The 20,363-nt window shown below is 40.8% G+C and overlaps 1 protein-coding gene across 1 annotated transcript in view; it reads left to right on the top strand.

Moving 5' to 3' along the window:
• Nucleotides 1-6,249: 6,249 nt before the first annotated feature.
• Nucleotides 6,250-20,363, top strand: part of CASD1 (CAS1 domain containing 1) — a 38,183-nt gene continuing 24,069 nt past the window's right edge. The window contains exons 1-3 of the mRNA XM_054991975.1: nucleotides 6,250-6,844; nucleotides 17,137-17,233; nucleotides 18,404-18,524. Of these exons, the coding sequence (XP_054847950.1) occupies nucleotides 6,289-6,844; nucleotides 17,137-17,233; nucleotides 18,404-18,524 (774 nt within the window). The 5' untranslated portion in view covers nucleotides 6,250-6,288. The remainder of the gene's footprint in view (nucleotides 6,845-17,136; nucleotides 17,234-18,403; nucleotides 18,525-20,363) is intronic.

The following is a 20,363-nucleotide window of genomic DNA, read 5'->3' as shown; positions in this document are numbered from 1 at the left end:
TTATTCCAGGACACCAAAATACTGGACAACACTTCCAACTACTTTGTCAGACTGCACAGGGAAGCCATTGAAATTCACAAGCATAAGCAAAACTTCAACAGGAAAGAAGAAACCTTAAGAATGAACCGAGCATGGTTGCCAGTTCTGAAAAACACCAGGCTAACAAAACATTCTATCCCTGACAATAGCCCTGCAGAGAAGATTAGCACATCAAGTACCAATCCATATGCAAAAGAACCTCCTCAGGATACAGTGAAGCCTCCCGCCATTAGCATTCCACACCCTGGGAAACTCTTACAGGATGACTCAGCTCAACCCCACCCCTCCTGAGTAGATACAAATGACCTACATCTTTTCCACACTGTGACACTGAGAGATCTCTGTCTTTTGGTGCTACACCTCTGAAGATGCCAGCCACAGCTGCTGGCGAAACGTCAGGAACTACAATGCCAAGACCACGGCAATACAGCCCGGAAAACCCACAACAACCAATGTCCTTTAAACTCAGCCTCTAGTATGCTGCAATACTATGAACAGTTGCTAGAGAGTAAACCACCCCAGGAGGGTCTTGCTTCTGCCTTCTTTATACAATTTCCTTATGGGTATCTGAACAGTGCAATCAGGTTGTCCCTCACCAGGCTAAACAAGATTCAATCTTTTCTCTTGGGACTTGTTTTCCAGACTGCCAACCATCTTTATTGCTTTCCTCTGAACCTGTTTTTATTACTGGTACAAATCACTATGGCTGAGCACTTACTCTCTCCCTTGAAGCAACAATTTGAAAATGTGTAATTCAGAGCAGAATGTTGGAATGCAAAACTGCAAGTTCCAATCAACATCCTTTCAGGCAAGTCTCTACAAATTCCACATCAATCTAACTATCCATAAATTCATGAGTGACAGATCTTTGCTTAAACTTCTGTTGCCAGAAGGCTCTAATTTTATGTCTTAATATAATCCCAAAACACCACACCACCAATTTTGTAAATCTCATTAAAGCAATTTCTGCAATAAAAAAATTATAATAAAGGAAATACATTTTGGATTATTATATCAGATAGTGCTGAATCATATTCAGTTTTAACATGCTTGGCCAGAATACAAGAAATCTTAGGTGAGCAGAGAAACGTGATCTTGCCATTTATAGCCAAAGAACCCAGTCTCTGACCTTCATTTCTCCACGACTATCACCCTCAATGTTCTGATCCTTAAATTACTATTATTAAAATTGGTTAAAAGTATTTGTGAAATGCTTTTATATTCAAAACATACGAAGTGTTATTCAATATAATTGGACAAAAATGATACAGCAAAACAAAAAAACAATCCAAATGAAACTACAAAAATGCACTGCAACGGAGTTTAAGATGAATTATTTTGCTTTTATCTTGTTTCTGGGCTGATAGTTTTTATTGTCAGGGTCACTCGTTTTTTATTGTATGATGCCTTTTAAGCTTTTTTAGTATAACCAATTCTGAGAGCTTTAGTGAAAGGTAGAGGCAGGGGTTCAGAATGAAATACAAAACAACAGCGTGAGCTGAAGATCAAGAATAAGTGTAAGAGCCTCCTTATTACCCACCTGCTAAAAGGTGAGTCAGCAGAATTTTGCACCAACTGCAGTTTCTGAATTATCTTGACAGGGTCAATGTAATCAGCATTAGTCAAGACCATCTGGGGTGCTCTGACATTGTCTGCTTAGTGATCTTGCCTCCAATTGAAATATTTAGCTGTCACCTGTTGCTAGTGACTATGATTTCTTCCTCTTTTACAGTGTGTGTGGTGTTTTTTGTTTGCAGTAAAATAGGTCTTTATATACCAAATTATTGGGTTACACAGATATGAATAATTACAGTCACTAGTTACAAAAAAATTGGCTCTCCATAAATAGAATAATAGTTGTTAGCCTCTCTTGGAAAGCCCTAATCAGATAACAAAGGTAACAATCAAGCAGGTATAATAGGGGACAGGGGCTTCCAAGCTGCTTGTGTGTGTCCTCAGTAGGAAACTGCTAAAATTGATGTAATCTGATCAAGCAGGAGGTTTAGATGTCGCCAAAGGAACTACCATAACAGTTGAATGGAATGTGAGCAATTTTATCTACAAATTTGCTTTGCAAAATGGTCACATAATCCAGGATGTAACAAAACCTTCATGAGGAGCATGCACAAGTTATATTCACATGGGCATCTAGCCCAAGGAAATCATGGCAATCGCACAGGTTGCTTAAGCTGCTCAACATGCAGTAGCACTGCATGACAATTCAGCCTATTAAGGTTGCCTGCAAAACAGGAAAAAATACTCTGTCCTTTCAACAGAGTGGAAATGAGAAACTGAAGCTTTTCATGGCATGAAGTTACCTGATAATTGCTTGCGTATCAAACTGCTATTAAAGGGACAGCTAAAGGGTCCAGTTTAAAAGACAGTATCCCATGGAACGTTAATATTTAGATGTGACCTCGTATGACTGAAGAAGCATAACATGGTAATGTGTAATAGCTGTTCCATGCTTGAAAACAATTGCTGTATTGAGGCAACAAGCTTTGACATTTATCCAGCATATATACACATAGTAAGAAAAAGAGCAAATCCTTTGTTTGAGTTGTGCTAAAGCATCTAGTACGTGAAAAATAAAATATTTTCCTAAGTTAATTGTTCCGTAACATGACAAAACACCAGAAACAAAGTCTTACCAATAAGTAATACATTCAGGATCTGCCATATAATTTATAAAAATAAATACAATAGCTTTATAGGTGAAGTATTAACAATGGACAAAGAAAGTTATTCTGTTACTAACGGTTTGACAGCTATTTTTTAAAAACAGCACAAACTCATATTTTGTTACCCGTTCTAAATAAGGAGGCAATTTTTTATTATTCATTCTAGTTTTTTGTCCACAGTATTAAAACATCTTTGCAAATTTTTTGGAGTTGTTTATTCTCTTTCAGTAATATAGTGCAATAATATATTAGACTAATGCTTGTGTTATGTGCTGTCAAGTCGTCTCCGACCTATGGCGATCCTATGAATGAGAGACCTCCGAAATGTCCTATCATTAACAGACTTGCTCAAATCCTACAAAGTGGAAGATGTGGCTTCTTTTATTGAGTCAAGCCATCTCATTTTGGGTCTTCTTCCTTTCCTACTGCCTTCCACTTTTCCTAGCATTATTGACTTTTCCAGGGCATCTTCTCTTCTCATGATGTGACCAAAGTACAATAGCCTCAGTTTTGTCATTTTAACTTCTAGGGAGAATTCAGGCTTGATTTGATCTAGTACCCACTTATTTGTCTTTTTAGCCATCCATGGTATCCACAAAACTCTCCTCCAGCACCACATTTCAAATAACAGATGTAATGTTTACACCTGTTAAAAGCTGAGCATGACCAGAGACTAAATTATGTCCCCTGCAGGGTGTTGCGCTCTGCAGACAAGCAACTTCTGCTGGTCCCTGGCCCGAAGGACATCCGTCTGGCCTCAACCAGGGCCAGGGCTTTTTCTGCCCTGGCCCCGGCCTGGTGGAACGCTCTTCCGCTGGAGATCCAGGCCCTGCAGGACCTGTTACAGTTCTGCAGGGCCTGTAAACGGAGATGTTCCACCAGGCCTTTGGCTGAGTACCAGCGGGTGTCCTTCTTCTTCCATCTAAGACCACCACTTTTTCTGGAGCTGCCCTCGGCCATCTGCTATGCCCATATACGGACTCCCAATATTTGTTTAAATAGCCTGCTCCTGGACTATTTTAATGACTTTTTAAAAAAATATTATTTATTTTATGGTTTTATGACTTTTAATGTATTTTTTAAATGTTGTTAGCCGCCCTGAGCCCATGTGTGGGGAGGGCAGGGTATAAATCAAACCAAATAAATAAATAATAAATAAATAATTGTTTTTTAACAAATTAGTACTGAAAATTAATTGTTAAATGGTACTGCAATAAGAGGTTTTCAGTAAATAGCCCCAGAAACAGCAAACTGGTAAGAAAAATAGGATAAAGCATATTTTACAATTATTAAAATTATTTGCAGTGATTCAGCACAACACCTAACTGGTTAGAGTTGGGATGCATGATTTCTTGAGGAGAGGAAAGCTAGATGAACAGTAGTAGAACTGGGTCACAAAGACTGCAACAACACAGCTCTCAACTACTGAAGCACTTCTGAAAAGTCACCTAAGGCTATGAACAGATATGAAAATAACATTCTCTGAAGAAAGACCATCAGGCATGCATTGATTGGCTCATGAACTGATGAATCATTTCCTAGGCAGCTGGTATCCAGGAGGGCAACCAAAATGACATTCAGGCTCCTTCTTGCACAGAGGGCTACTACATGCAAGCAGCCAACAGCATGCTCACCAATGGACTGCTTTATTGTGGGCACAGTTGCTGCCACCACACTCATACTTGGGTTAATACATGCTAAGATTTTAAATTGTGCTACATTGATAAAAATACTTTCTTGAGACATTCCTAAATTCATTAACAATGAGGATAAGAATTTTTTGATTATAGGGATTTTAAACACTCCATAATTTTCAATATTGTATCAGTTATACAAAATCGGTCATTTACATCAAATGTATTTTCAAGAGCTACCATTTCATTCCATAAGGAAAGTTTTCACTAATTTTATCTATTGGTCCATGTCACCTGCTTTGTTGGATGATATGCCTTTTTTAAAAAATTGGAAACAAATATGTGATATGGGTTAGTTAAATAAAGTGATCATACACAGTATCATTCTTTTCATTTTATCCTCCTAAGAGAAAGATTTTTGTCTGCCTTAGGTCAATAGACCACCCAAACAAAATGTGTTTTGTCAAATTGATTATATCTAAAGCGGCATTTTTTTATTGTTGCACAAAGAATCTAATAAAAATTATCTGAAATTGACTGTAGTTGGTCAAAGGGACCTGAAGCATTCTTCTCAAATGTTGTTTCTTGTTTTTATCTTCTTTTCAGACTGTAACATTGTGGTGATCCATGAAGTTAAACAATACAATCAAATGATTCACTGTATGGGTCAAGGATTTTAGTGGGGAGTTTAAGGTTTAGCATCTACATTCTAAATGCTTGCTCAAAAACCTTTTCCTGTGGATTTTATCCTTCCAGTCCCAGCAATATGTTTGCCCTTTTTTTTAAAAAAAAAGCCAGCTTGGAATGAGTTTTCAGGAACAATGCCTTTATTCTTACACAAACATCTCTACAAAGTTATAAAAATGGCACCCAACCTTTCTTAGGCAATTCCATTAGGTACCTCTTATTTTAACAGGGTAGCTACCTTAGGAACAAGTGGCAATCATAGTGCTAGCTTTCTTAATATTGTATAGCTTAACACTTCATCATGGGGCAGGGATAACCATCCTTTTGCCCTGTGCCAAAAAAATGACACCCATCTGTGAAAATGATGTGTTACTGGGCTGCTGGCAAACAAGGTGGAGAGGGGAGAGATGAGAGGGCTGTACTTGGCCAGACACACTGAAGCAAGTTAAATCCCAGCAGGGCTGCCTGTGCGTTAGGGCTTTAACCTGGCTCATGGGGTGGAGAAGAAAGGTTGTGCCTTAAGCAAAGCCGCTCTGTGCCATGCTGGTTGTTCAGATGGCACCTGTGCCAAAGGTTGCCTACCCTTCCCCTGAAACGAGTGTAACAATTTTTAGACTTGTTCCATAATAGTGTTGTAACCATTCTTTATTCCACAATAACCCTAAAGAAATAATCATTATAATTATTAATCACCCTCTAAAGTGCTTTTTAAAAAGTCCTATTTGGAATACTAGGGTGTTTTTTTAAAAAGCAATACCCGTGCTGCAAAAGCAATAAATTCTGTAGATCTCAATCAGTTTCCATCACATAATCGCAATGCCTCTATCCTTGTTTAGTGGAAATCTTCTTGACCATGGCCGTGTTCATCGGTATCATTTCTCAATAGCTACCTACTTGACAGACGCCCTTTGTTCCCCTTTTGTAAGCAAGTAAGAATGATACAAATAGTTTAAAAGAAGGAACAAGGAAGAAGCAATGTCCTGCCTCCGTTGGGGCTCTGTGGGAACGGGCGAAGGGCTTTTTTTCTAACACCCTCTCAGAAGAGTGGCGCCCTGCTTTGCTTGCCTACCGGACCGGTTAGGCAAGGGAAGGAGGAAGCCACTACTAAGTTAATAAACCATAAACCAGTTCAGCCCAGAAGGGGAGTGGGGTGCGGGCTCTCAGAAAGCCTTCTCTTTCTTCTCCCCGTCCTTCACCCAGAGAATAAGGCAACTCAACCGTTTCCTCGAGAAAAGCGGCGCTCACTCATGTCCGCGGCTGAGGCGAGGCCCGGCTTCGGGGCACCACAGGGGGCGATAGCGGGTCTCTGGCAGCGGAGGGAGGGGGACGCGGAGGGCTTCTGTGGGCAACGGCCGCCGCCGCCTCCTCAAGAAGCAGAAGAAAAGGCGGGCGTTTCGCCACCCGCTGAGGTGAAGCGGCGACGGCCGAGCGAGGAAGAAACGGAGGGGGTCGCGCTGGTGGGAGAAGCGGAGGAGAGCGAGGCAGCGCTAGGCGACAACTTGTCCCCAGCCGCGGGTCCGCCGCCGAGTTTCTCTCCCTCGGGCTGGTGGCGACGACTGCAGCGGCGACTCCTCTCCTCTTGGCCCTCGGCGCCGCCGCCTCCGGGGACCCAGCGCTGCCCCTGCGCGCCAGCCCGCTCCATCGCGCACTGTTGTCATGGAGGAGCCAAAATGGCGGCCCTGGCCTACACCCTGGGCAAGCGGGAGATCAACCACTATTTCAGCGTGAGGAGCGCCAAGGTGCTAGCGCTGGGCGCTGTCCTGCTGCTCGCTGCCTGCCACGCCGTTTCCCGCCGGTACCAAGGTGAGGGCCAGCGGGGTGGTAGCGAGGAGGGAAGGAAAGCAGCGCGGGGAGAGGGGGGGGGCGAAATACCAAGGCAGCCCTAGCCTGTGCAGCCCTTAAGCAGAGTTATCCCCGTCTAAACCCCTAGGTTTCAGTGGGCTTAGATTGGAGTTGCTCGTTTTAGTATTGCAGCAAGTCGCATCCCTGTTTCTGGACGGAGGCTGCGGCTCTGCTGGTGGATGCTGCCTTCGACCAAGAGACGCTGGGGGGGGGGGCTTCTCGGGCTTTTAAGAGCGGGAAAGGGGGGGGGCGCCCAACAGCCCCTCTTCAGGTGTCTGGGGCTGGCTCTGAGGACGGTGCCGGGTACGGCCGGGCTGTGCCCTGGAGGCTGACACCTGCTCCGCTTTGCCATTCTCCACACAGCCTTCCCCCCTCTAATCCGCATCCGCCTCTCTCCTAGTGATTTTAGTGAACCCAGAGCTGCTCGCGCTGGAAAGCAGCAGCTCGTGGAGGAGACAGAACCGCTCTGCAGCTGCTCGCCCAAGGAAGAGCCCGGTTGGAGTCCAGCTGCACTTTAGAGACCGATGAGATTTCCGGCGTAGGGAGCTTTGATTCTAAAAAGCTCATACCCTGGAAATGTAGCTGACCTTTAAGGTGCAGCTGGACTGGAATCTTGCTCTTCTACTGCAGACCCACATGGCTACTCAGCAAAGGAAGGATCGCTTTTTTTTGCCAATTCCCATAGCCTTCAAGCTTTGTTTTAAAAACAACCTACACAGTAGTTGATAAGGTGATAATATTCTTGTAGTGGATTCAGGATTGCCTTTTAAAGTAATTCCTGCCCTAAGGTCTGTGCCAGCTAATTAGGGCTGTGCAACATAAACAGTTGAAGGTGTGTGGTAGGGAATAGCGTTAAATTGTGCAGTGTGGCAAGTTTGAGGGAAGACTTTGATAGACCACAGAGATTTTGATAAGTAGGAAAGAAGGATTTAAAGCACGCCTCCGGAGATTTGTAAAACAGGCTAATCCACTGGGAAATTTACAGCCTTCATGTGATCTCGTACCTCCCTATTTTTATTGCTACCATTATTGAACTTGACCTATCATTGAACTTGATCTTTTGTTGGAGGCAAAGATAAGAACTAGGAGTTAGCAGAACTTTGCACTGTAGTCATGGAAGCGAATCTCCGTGTTTGAACCCTGAAAATGGAGTTGGGTACATCCCTCCCTTTTAGATTCATACCTTTATATTCTTCCCTTCCTGCAAGGACAAGCTTGGCCAAGGCCACCCAGCAGTTTTGATTTTTCTTGAGGAGGGCCAAGTTGGAGCCTGTATTTCCCATATCCATATACAACTCTCCAGTCAGGAGACTACATTGACTTAAACAGATTATTGTCAGGACTGCATGACCCAATAGAATGATAATCTTCTGCTTTTAGAAGCTTTCATGTGTTTTTGGTTTAGTGCAAAACTGGGAATGTGGGAAATGCAAGAAAAGTACGTTGCTTTCCTTTGTTTCCAATTCATGATTCCTCAGTTTCATGAACATGCTACGTGGTTAGTAGGGATTGCACATACCAAGCACTGAGTTAAAAATCAAGAAGCCTAAGGCTACATTGTTTTAAAGAAATCCCAGATTCTTGTAACTTTACCTCAGTATTGAGTGGAATACAGTGCCTACAACTTTTAACAGGTCCCATTGTTCTGTCAGCACGTAATCATTTCAATGTATCTACTTGAGCAGGGTTTTGTGTCGGATGAGATTCTGACTCCTAGCAGTCTATCTCTCTTGTCATCTGTACTTGTTCCTCTTGTTTATGTAGGCAAGCTTGTAAACTGAGGAGTAATAATGCAATTTTAAGTACACCTCTTGGGAAGTTGCACTGCTGTATCCAACGCGCAAAAATGATAGTTCCCGAAGACTCATGGCCCTCATGGCATTATTAGACCTATGGATACAGGTAGGGCATACGGGGGGGAAGCGCCTTTTAAGAATTAAGCTAAGAGGTTAGTGTGGAGTATATATTTCTCAGACATTGCCATAGTAAGGCAGCTCAGTGTAAACTTTCACCAAGAAGCTAGCTGAAGATTTCCTGCAATGTAAGCCAATCAGTACAAGTGGCCTGGCACAATCTCTTTTCCCACCAGAGGTGTGCTGTGACTGTCTTTGTAGCCTGAGCCCTCCTTGCCCTTGTGAGAAGTTGTTTCCTGTTGATGCACAGACTCATGAAGGAGCTGCTTGTTCTGTTGCTGCTGTCTGTAGAGGGGCTACCCAGCTTTACTTTTGGTTCCTAGGAGAGGAGACCCCTCCCCCCCACACACATACACTTATTCTTTTTGAGGGCTAAAACATTCCAGGTGCTGGGGCAGCCACCTTCTAACCCCTCGGGGTGGCTATAGAGGAAAGACCTGAAGAAGAATACCCAGGGCCATCCCACCCCCCTGCTGCAGCCTGCCTCTCTCGGGTCTCCTCTGTGGCTGATGCTACTGCATGCTGCAGCATTGTTTATTGGAGTTGCTAGGCATCCTGCAAAACGGCAGCTCAGCTTTTGCAGCATAGCATCCTGAGATCTTGCTTTTTTTCTTTAACATGTAATTGGGGAGTTAAAGCCCTCTAACTTTTAAAAACTTTTTAGATACTTCTGAAGATTTTGGAAGGTTTATCCCTCCCCCCATCTATACATAGCTCCATTACACAGAATTTTTGATCCAAACTCCAGGACCGTGTTCAAAATTAGATATAAAGATAATTCCCATAGATACTTTAGAGACATACAACACATTTTCAAGCATATCACTTGTTTAAATTAAACTAATTTAGTCCACAATATACAATAATAGACTACTAAACAGTGCTTTCAGAATAACATAGTTTAACTCAGTCTCAGATAAGCTTCTAGTCCTGCTATGATCTTTTCTGGTTTGGGAAAACTTGGATATTTGTAGGACATAATACTACTGGAATAGTTTGTTTAGAAAAGGTAATGTCAGTTACCTTTACAATAAACAATTGATACCAGCGGTGTTTGGAAATGTTAAATATTTACTTAAAATAAGAATAACCAAGTTAAATATAAAATAGTACTGAAAACGTACTTGTCGGTGTAATTCTTTTTTCTGATGCCATTAAGTCACAGAGCAGTTGACACCTAGTCTATAGTCTGATCTCAGGCTGCACTATATTAGGAGAGTGAGACATGGTATTGATTCTTATGGCATGCTCCCCTCATTTCCTAACAGAAATGCAGAATGCCTGCAAATTAAAAAGCAGCGTGATTGACTCCCAGTCCTGTCTTTTCTTCTGCAAATGTTCCACCTATTTTATTTCTTGAGTCTAGGAGACGGGGACCAAAGAAGACTCTCCCTGGCCCAGCTGCTAGAGTAGTGGTGGTCTAACAGGGAGGATCTATCTCTGGGTATCCATGCCAGAGAGAATTTTCCTGTTGTGGATCAAAAAGTTGCCTATCCCTAGGTAGTATCTCTAAACAAACTGATCTAGCATACTTGTGTAATTATCAGATGTTACTTAACCTGTTTGCTTGCTAACTGATCACTTATTATTGAAACTTATAATTAAATGGAATTGTTGGAACTTATTTTCATGCAGAGAAAAACATGAATTAGTCCTCCTAAACCATAACTGTAATTGATAGATAATAATAGGCTATATCTTTAAACACAGATCACCAAGTGCTATGAAAGCCAATGAAAGTCTAAATATCCTTTATTGTCAGTGTTTGTAATGGACCCCTGATTTTATTTATTTATTTAGATATTTATACCCCACTTAGGGACCCAAAGCAGCTTACAGTATCATTCCCCCATCCTTCATTTTATTCTCACAACAATCCTGTGAAATAGGTAAGAGACAGTGACTGGCAGAAAGTCACCTAGCAAGCTTCCATCGCAGTAGGGATTCAGGTCTGGTTCTCCCAGATCCTTGTTTGATGCTCTAACCACTACTCAATGCCAACTCTTGTTTTTTAGAGACAAAAAAACAGCTTTGAAGAAGAGGTGATTTTGAGTGGAGTAGTAGCAGCAGAAGACAGGATGTTTATACTTTTCTTCACTGCCATTGCTACATCTGAAATTGCATTTTGAATGGGGGGGGGATATCATGGAAGACAGGGATAATGTTAAGCACTGTCTTTCTTTTGGCTTCTCTGTTCCATCCCTCCTCCCCAACACACACACCAGGCACACAGTGCCTATGAAATAAACAGTGGCAGAGCTTTGATTCATGTGTTTGCTCCTGACATTGTTATCCCTCTTCCCCACTTGCTAATGAATAATTGCATTTAGGATTTTTTTCCAGTGGATGAAAACAATCATTTTACTAATAAAATAGTAAAGAGTCCAGTAGCACCTTTAAGACTAATAATATTCAATTTATATACTGCCCTTCAGTACAACTTAACACCCACTCAGAGCGGTTTACAAAGTATGTCATTATTATTCCTACAACAATAATCACCCTGTGAGATAGGTGGGGCTGAGAGAGCTCCTAGAATCTGTGACTGACCCAAGGTCACCCAGCTGGCTTCAAGTGGAGGAGTGGGGAATCAAACCCAGCTCTTCAGATCAGAATCCCACGCTCTTAACCACTACACCAAACTGGCTCTCTAATAGCACTAACCAACTTTATTTAGCGGAAGCTTTCAAGAACCATAGCTCTCTTCGTCAAATGCTACAATAAAGTTGGTTAGTGCTATTGGACTCTTTACTATTTGCAACTACAGATTAACACAGCTAACTCCTCTGGATCTTTACTCATAAAGAATTTCGACATTAATTAAAGTGATTATTATAAAAACCTTGAAATTAGATTTTGGCTTTGTAGATTTCCATTAAGATTAAATGGATAATGTTTTATTACAAAATTACTGTAACATTGTTAGCACAGCGTAATAAGCACAGTGTAATTATGTTGTTGGTATTTTTATACCTATAAGTGCATCAGTTCAGTGGATAAGGGGGTGTTACGGACACTTTACTAGACAATGTGGAATATAAATATTTAAAATAAATAAGTAGGTTATGGTCAACTGATGCCCTTTAAAGGACCTTACTGTGATGAGACCTGATGGTTCATTCTTTAATCCCTACTGTATGAACTGGATCATAGTCAAGCGTCTTCTGCCTTACAGCTGTTACCTAAATGAATCCTACACCAAAGTATTCTCTTACCCACACTATTAATTTTCAGTTAGTTTAGACACTAGCAGAGAGCAGGGCAAACATATTAAAATTATTGGAAGTGCTTGTGTTTCACAGAGTTGCTAGCTAAATGTCCTTTGTTAAATTTTGTAGAACTTGTTTACCACACAGCAGAACTGTGGCTGACTGATAGTTAGCATTGCCTGAAGATTGCCTTCTTGGCATTATTGCGCTAAATAAAAGTGCAAATATTTCTGTCACTGCAATGTTGTATTTTTGTTTGCTATATGGGTACATAGACCAGTGTATTCTAGTGATCAAACTGTGTGATAGTCACAAGCGTGGGCATTTGGCCTGTCAATAAATATTTGATCAATAGGCTTCTCAGAAATTGTCATCTGTTTGTGTAAAATGCCATCAAGTTACAGCTAACTAATGGTGACCGGAGCAAGGGGCTTTCAGGACAAATGAGAAGCAGAGTTGGTTTGCCATTGCCTTCCTCTGCAAGGTCTTCATCGGTGGTCTCCCATCCAAGTGCAGACCCTGCTTAGCTTCCAAGATCTGACAAGATCAGGCTGTACCATGCTGCCTTCCCTCATGATCTGTGTACAACATTAATTTTATTAGACAACACAAATATACTTCAATCATCAACAGGTTTAACACGGTAACAAAAAAATTATTTCATAATAACAATTCCATTAGTTAACTTTAAAAAAAAAATCTTAACTTTAGGTGAGGGTTCTGCAAATTTGAAAAAAAGAATTGCTTTGGTATTTATCCTGGTACATCATGGCCAGGTTATAGTTACAATTTTTAAAAATGAAATTGATAAAATGAACTATTACAGAGAGAGCATTCATTGGTTCATGCAGCAAGCAAAATGGCATTACGAGTAGCTCCAGTGATCACATGTGTCCTTTGTGGATATTCCTGTAGCTCTAGCTGGCAGCCAGTAGTACAACCATTGCTGTGCTTCTTGGTTTGCCCCTGACTGCTGCTGGACTAACAGATAAGAAGCCCTAAGTTCTGTAAGGTGCGTGAAGGATGAGACTCCCAACCCAGGCCTTTTTGGGTTAAACCTTTATAGACCCAGACAAACACAGGCAGACAGGCAGGGACAAGGAACCTACCAGTGTAGATGCATAGTCCTTAATGATTAGAAAGTTTATTAAACAGTTGGCATCTGAAGAAGAAGGTATTGACTGTAGTGACATATTTACAAACTGAGCTGCAAGGGTACAGTGCGAAACTTTTGATGTTAAGATTCTGACAGGGAGTCACTGATCTATTCAGCACTCATCAAAGTGTGTAAGTCTCAAAGTATGAGTCTCAGGTATGTCTTTTTCTTAGTGAACAAATAAGCTGTACTTCCTTCTAGATGCAGGATATGCATTACTAGGAACTGCCCTGATAGGACAGGCTTTTGTGTGCCTTACATAATTTAACTGAAGTTTCTTACATTCTTATGATACAACATTAAGTAAATCTCTGAAAACAGATTAATAGATTTTTTTTTCCTCTGGCAGCTGTCTGTGCTGAAACATTCATTGGAGTCCATTTTGTTGTAGCTCTTAACTTCTAGTTAAGTTGTTGATTAGTTCTAGCTATGCAGTGCCCATCCTGGCAGCTTTGTCGAGAACAGCTCCCTGGGTGGCTGCTGCTTTGTCAGGCATGGGCCATGACGCCTCAAGAGCAGTCCAGTCTCCCTCTCCCCCCCCACCGTTGCCAGACTCAACCACAGAGGCCAGCATTTGGTATTTAGGGGGAGGTGCTGGCATATGTGCAAGGAGAACAAGGGAGGCAGCTGTGGACAAGCAAGCCAGGACAGCCAGCTCCTTCTTGCCTGTCAGCTCATCCTCAAGCCAAGACTCTGGAGACAGGGCATCTGTTGGGAACTTGAATACATGTTAGACAATCTGGACTTAGCTTTCCGTCATGTGAGAATGTAAAGTGCTCCCCCAGTTCACAAAGTGCCCACTTGTGCTCTTTCCCTGCCACTGAAGTGTCTGAGCTCTAAGTCCCTGTTATGAGTCTTGATCTACGTAATGAGACCTGGTGGCACCAGGGAAGCCTGTGCTAGATTGACTACAGGGCCTACATTTCCCAGGTCCCCTTTGGACCCTGTGATTGGTTAACAGGAGATTTGGAGAGAAAACTGCACCAATAGAGAAGTAGAGGGATTGATGCTTGAGAAGAAGGGATAAAAGGCTTTGCCCATAGTGTTCATGCCTAGGGAGTGGAGCTGAGAAGAGGCTACTGCAGACACTCCAGAAGGGATGAGACAGTTTGAAACCAGTCACCAGGAGACACCTAGGAACAGTCTAGTTAGATGTTTTATTTTGTTTGTTCACTAACTTTCACTGTTCTCCTTAATTTACAAAGTTTTGAACAGCGGTTATTAATAAACTTTTAAAATAAAGTTGTTTATTATTCTGCCTAGGTCCTCACGCCTTATTCGGTCGCACATAACATAAAATATACTGGGAAAGAGTAAACAAAAGGGGTCGTTTGGGTACTCTGGGCCATTTCAAGGAAAGCTGTACCAGAGTGATGGCAGCCTACAGAGAGCTTCCCTGGTCGCCTGCCTATGACAGTGTCCACGGCAGAGAGATCTCAGGCATAGCCTCGTGCCACACCTCCGCTTATCTGTGTTAAGGGGCACTCCAGCAGGAGATTATGTTGGGGGGATGTGATTGGGCACTGATGAGAGGGCTCACTTGCTGCAGAAGTGCCAGCAAATGGTTTGAGGCTCTTGTTTTGCATTCTCTGTTCCTCCAGGCCATTTGGATGGGGCTGAGCATGGGGGATGTGCTCTTCCTGCAACACGGGCGCCTATGTACTATGCCACCTTTTTTCATGGTGTAACTTTTGGCCTCTGCAGGGGGTGTTCCTGAGCCTGAAACGGCTTAGGGAACCAACTAACTCCTGCCATGCCCCTATTACACACCCCAGGCCACCAGCACAAAGATGTACATCCCAGATCTGCCCGGCCGCTGGCATGGAGCCTAGGCAGAACGGTGCCTGGGTGCCCTGCCATCATAGGTGGGGTTTACGATGGCATATTTCCAAGATACACCATCATACATACCTCCAAGTCGGTTCCCAAAGCACTTTAACACGCCCCCCCCCCTTTAGGATTGCACTGTCAGTCAGAAATAACAATGGAGGCATGGGAATACTTGTGGAAAACTACAATGAAGACAACGACATGTATTAATATTAAAGAGAACATCTTCAAAATGATCTATCGTTGGTACATGACACCAAAGAAGATTGCGCTAGGGAATTTGAATACTTCTAATAAATGCTGGAAATGTAAGAAACATGAGGGCTCCCTCTATCATATGTGGTGGTCGTGCGAGGTAGCTAGGCAGTTCTGGGGGGAAATAATAAGAGAAATGAGTGAAATTTTACAGTTTCAAATAAATAAGAACCCAGAACTCCTGCTGCTAAACTTGGGAATGGAGGGAATTCCGGCCCATCATAGGACGTTGATTTTCTATATGACTGCAGCAGCTAGACTTTTGTATGCGCAGAAATGGAAAGTACAAGAAGTGCCAACTATTGAAGATTGGATCTACAAATTGCTGTATATGGCTGAAATGGACAAGATGACAAGAAAACTGAGAGATCTGGACTCAGGGCAGTTTAACACAGACTGGGAGAAGCTGAAACAATATCTGGAGAAGAAATGGGAGGTGGGAGGAAAACTGTGGCAGTTTGAGAACTACTGAAGTATAATAAAAGTATAAAAGAGAGGGGTGACTTTACCGGGGGAGGAAGAGAAATGTGAATTTATAAGCAGTTAGATTAATTGATTGAGATATATATAGATATGTATAGGTTAATTGATAGAACATTGATAGAGAATAATTAATGATAAGGTTTATACATGAGGATTGAGTAATTAACAATATTTTCTTTCTTTGATAAGATTTATATGCACCAAACTGAATGTACAGAAGAATTAAATTGATTGATTATGCGAGGAGCTATATAGAATTACCATAAAAAGATGAAATGAGTAATATATAGAGAACAAATCAAATTGTTTGATTTAAATGTGGGAAATTTTTATGGTTTATGATATATAGGTTTATATAGAAATATTCAAAACTGGAAAATGGGATAAATTGTTTATCTAAAGACTTATAGTTTGGGTGTATAATAAGTAAAGGAGTTAAAGATGTACTGCTTAATATAATGGAGAATGTATATCTGTTTTAGACAGAGGAATTTAATAGAAGAAAGGGAAAAGGGACAGAGGGTGGGAAAGCTGTTGGAAGTCAACAAAAGGGGGGGAAAGGGAGGGGGTTAGAAACGAAAAATTAGGGGAAAATTGATTGTAATGTAAAAATAATAATGTTCTAACCCAATAAAAAACTTTTCTAAAAAAAAAAAAAAAAAAGGATTGCACTGTCAGTCTATCGTATTGTGTGTGTCCTGTTTCAGCATTTCTTCAACTCCATATCAGATTTTTTGCTAATGCTATGTCTTTGTAAACTATGGCATTGTTCATTGAAATGTCCTTGATATTGACTGTACTAATCTCACACTATGTAATCCACCTTGAGTCTCGGTAAGAATGGTGGGCTATGAATGACATTAATAAATAAATAAAGCATAAATAGCCAGTTTCCTGGGGGTAAAGCGTAGATGACTGGGGAAGGCAATGGCAAACCACCCCGTAACAGAAGTCTGCCAAGGAAACGTCGTGATGCGACGTCTCCCCATGGGTCTGTAATGACTCGGTGCTTGCACAGGGGACTACCTTTACCTTTAGAAATTACACCTTATGAGGATTCCTTTGCTGTACCTGCAGTAGAACTGGATTAAGAGCCCTGCTAATTCAAAAAAGCACAGTTGAATGGGGTTTCACAAGCAGTCCAGCAAACTTTTTTGCTATTATGTTTTATAACAATGTCTTTATAACAAAGAATAATTTTAGGCCACACATACTTCAGTACATTCTGTGTTAATTGTAGGACTGAGAATAGTCATATTGGATTTTGGAATGGATTTTCACTCTAAATCCTGAACCAATTTTAAAGTTGGTTTGTGAACACAAGTGTTCGTTGAGAAGCAATGAAATTCTAGTTCATGTTTGAATGCTGAATTCAAGTATTAAACCTCTTCCTTTTCTTTTTTAAAGGGGATGATTCTTGTGAGTACCTTCTTTCCAGTGGGAGGTTTCTTGGGGAGAAACTATGGCAGCCTCACAGCTGTATGATGCATAAATATAAACAGGGGTAAGATGTTAATGCTGTAAACATTGTAAATGCACACTTATACATTTATATCTTTAGATTCTTTTATTGTGATTCTTTTACTATTATGTTTAGACTCTTTTACTTTTTAGATTCTTTTACTCACTCATGTTGGTCATAGCACATAAAAATTGTAGTGCTACATTGTAGTAGCCTTTAGTGTTGATGATTATACCCTTTCTTTCTGCTAGCTTGAAGGTTGTAAAAGAGAAAGCAAAAGGCAGATAGCTTCTGTAGGAACTGAAACTGTGCCTCTATTAACATTAGTGTTGAGCTTTATTAGTAGGAACTTGATATTACCTAAAAAGGAAACCATATCCTCACTTAAAATAAAGTTGATCTGCATATTATAAAGGTGTTGTGAGGGATAGATATAGTAGTAGGCCTTCCATCTTCTTTGCAGCCCTCCTTTAGTTCAGGTATTAAGAAGCAATGTTGATTTGATACAGATTGGAGGTCTGACACAGGCTTTTAATACTGGAGTTCCCTAAGCTATGTATAGTACCCTCCATTTGTGTTGGTTAATGTACTGTAAAATAATAGAACTGTATAAGAATTGTTCTACTGTAACAGTTAATAAAGAGTATGTATGTGAAACAGTCTCTTATTAAACATAAGTTAATAAGAAAAAGGGTCATTTAGCTTCCATTTTAATTTAGATTGTCAAAATTTATAGAGGGGTCAATTTGTTTTTATTGCATTTATTTTTTAAACTTGCAGCTTTGAAAAAACTGCTAAAGAAGCGTGTATCACTGAAATCCTCATACAATGCACTTTCAGTTCCCTTTGCAATTGGATTTTACTGTGTGAAATGAGAAAATCCACTTGCAAATGATCACTAAAGTGTATTATTCAGCATGTGAGAAAGCAGCAGGACTTGACACAGCTGCTTGGGTACAGCCTTTATGCTTCCTGTTGATATCAGCAGTACTTCAGAGTAAATCATTTTAGGATCACAGTTTTGGGAATAATCTATTTTGTAAGCCATATTGATGTTAATGGAATACGTGCAACTTTATACCCTTTACACCCTTCCTTCTGGTTTAATTTTGTATTTATATTAAGAATATTCTATATTGCATTGCTGGTTTTTTTGTAATATACTCTTTTGTCATGTTTGAAGCAAATTAACGTTAATGTTTGCTTTCACAGTGAAGCAAAAGACTGCCTTGTAGACAAACATATTACGTTTATAGGGGATTCTAGAATTCGTCAGCTGTTTTACTCCTTTGTAAAACTTATAAATCCGCAAATTAAGGAGGAGGGAAACAAGGTATGATTTCAGAAAAATTACCTTTAATGTTGTTTACATAATTAATATAGGAAGTTGACTCAAGACTGTGATGTATAGACATAATGCAGAATTGCTGCTGTGGTTGAGCTGCAAATTTTGCACAATTCAGACTGGGGTCAGGCTGCAAATCAGCACTTTCCTGGTTCGATTCCCACTACTGCCCTGAGCTCAGCAGGTGGCCTTGGATAAGTCACTCCTCTTAGCCTCAGCTCCCCAGCTGTATTGTGGAGATATTAGTAATACTGACTCTGTTCACCACTCTGCGTGGGCAGTAATCTGTCTAGAATAGTAGTATATAAACATGCTGTTGTTACTATATAAGACGAGACTTAATGAGTGGGGAATTTCAAAAAGAGGAATAATGAAAATTGCATTGCAGCTGAAAAGGTAGATAGTGAAAACATGAAGAAAGCAGCTGGAAATTCATAATTCAGATTTGTTGGTTTGAGTTCAGCTAGATTGCCTGTCACTGCCTGAGTGTGTGGCTCACTCTGTTGTGTAGTTCACAGACTGTGTAGTTCACTCTGACATCCTAAGTTGAGTTACACCCTTTGAACCCATTGAGTTCATTGGATTTAGAAGTTTGTAATTCTGCTTATGATGGTATTGTTGTTCAAAGCTTGCGGGTCCTGAATATGACGTTGTTAGGCATAGTTGAGTTCTGAGCCAACCTGGAAGTAGAGAACGAACCAAGAAACTCTGAGCATGGATGGGGGTAGGCTGTTGTCAGCAGCACCCTGCTGCACTTGTCAACAAGGCGGGAAGACTGCTTTGAAAAGGTGGAGGAGGAGGATAAAGCCAGATTGGGTAGGTGGGGAGCAGGTACTACATCTTGAACGCCAGACAGGGAGAAAAACTCTATGACATGTTCCAGTGCTATCGGGAGATGATGGGACTTGTTCCCTGAAAGATAGACAGGATTGTCTGATCATGGGCTAGATTTTGAATGTAGGGATTGGGCAGGGCTAGCTGCCATTTAATTGAAAGGCCTATGAATTTAGCTGATAATATTTGGGATATAATGCCTGGAATTGCATGAAATTCTTTTGAGTTAGTCATTCTGGAGCAGGTTATGGTGCAAGGTAGACTGGTCTATTCACAAGCGAACATGATGCAACCAGCAACAGGAAAACAGAGAGACTTTAATGGTAGAAAAGAAATCCTGAACATTAGGTCTGTACCTTATTAAACCTTATTTGAAATTCCAGGCATGTTTTGCATTGGACCATAAATTGGTTATTATTTCATGTCCAGTGCATTAAGCAATTGCGCATAACTTACATGGTCATGGTGAACACAAGGTCATTGGTAGAGAAAAGTCCTCCCTCAGTACCTTAATCTTGCAGAATTCTTTATATGCAACAGCATTCCTGAAAAACATGAAGGAAACGATGAAGAAATAATGTTATGGTTGATGAGACCTTTGTACACACTTCCTTCTTGTTTCCACACTTCCATTTGCAGTTACAACAAGTTACAGTTTGCTTTTTTGTATGAATAAGTTGATATCTTCTAACGGGAACTCAACAGCTGCATTCATACTACCGGTGCATTAGACTATTGGCTAGAAATGTATATAGGAATTGTTTGGGTTGAATCCAAAGTGCAATGCACTCCACTAATGATAGAGCTTTTGTCAGTGCAAGGAAGCTTTGAATAAAGTTAGTCTTACTTCTGAGTAAACCTGCATATTAACCAGAAGTCAGCAAATCTAGCTACTTTGTCAGTTTAAAGTTTTCATTGCAAATATTTTTATTCTAGAATTTAATACTTATCATTAATGTACAAAGCTTCTGTGAGATTAAAATATTGTGATTT

Source organism: Eublepharis macularius, chromosome 11, assembly GCF_028583425.1.
Source record: "Eublepharis macularius isolate TG4126 chromosome 11, MPM_Emac_v1.0, whole genome shotgun sequence".
Taxonomy (NCBI): Eukaryota; Metazoa; Chordata; class Lepidosauria; order Squamata; family Eublepharidae; genus Eublepharis; species Eublepharis macularius.
This window is presented reverse-complemented; position numbering and strand designations above follow the sequence as displayed.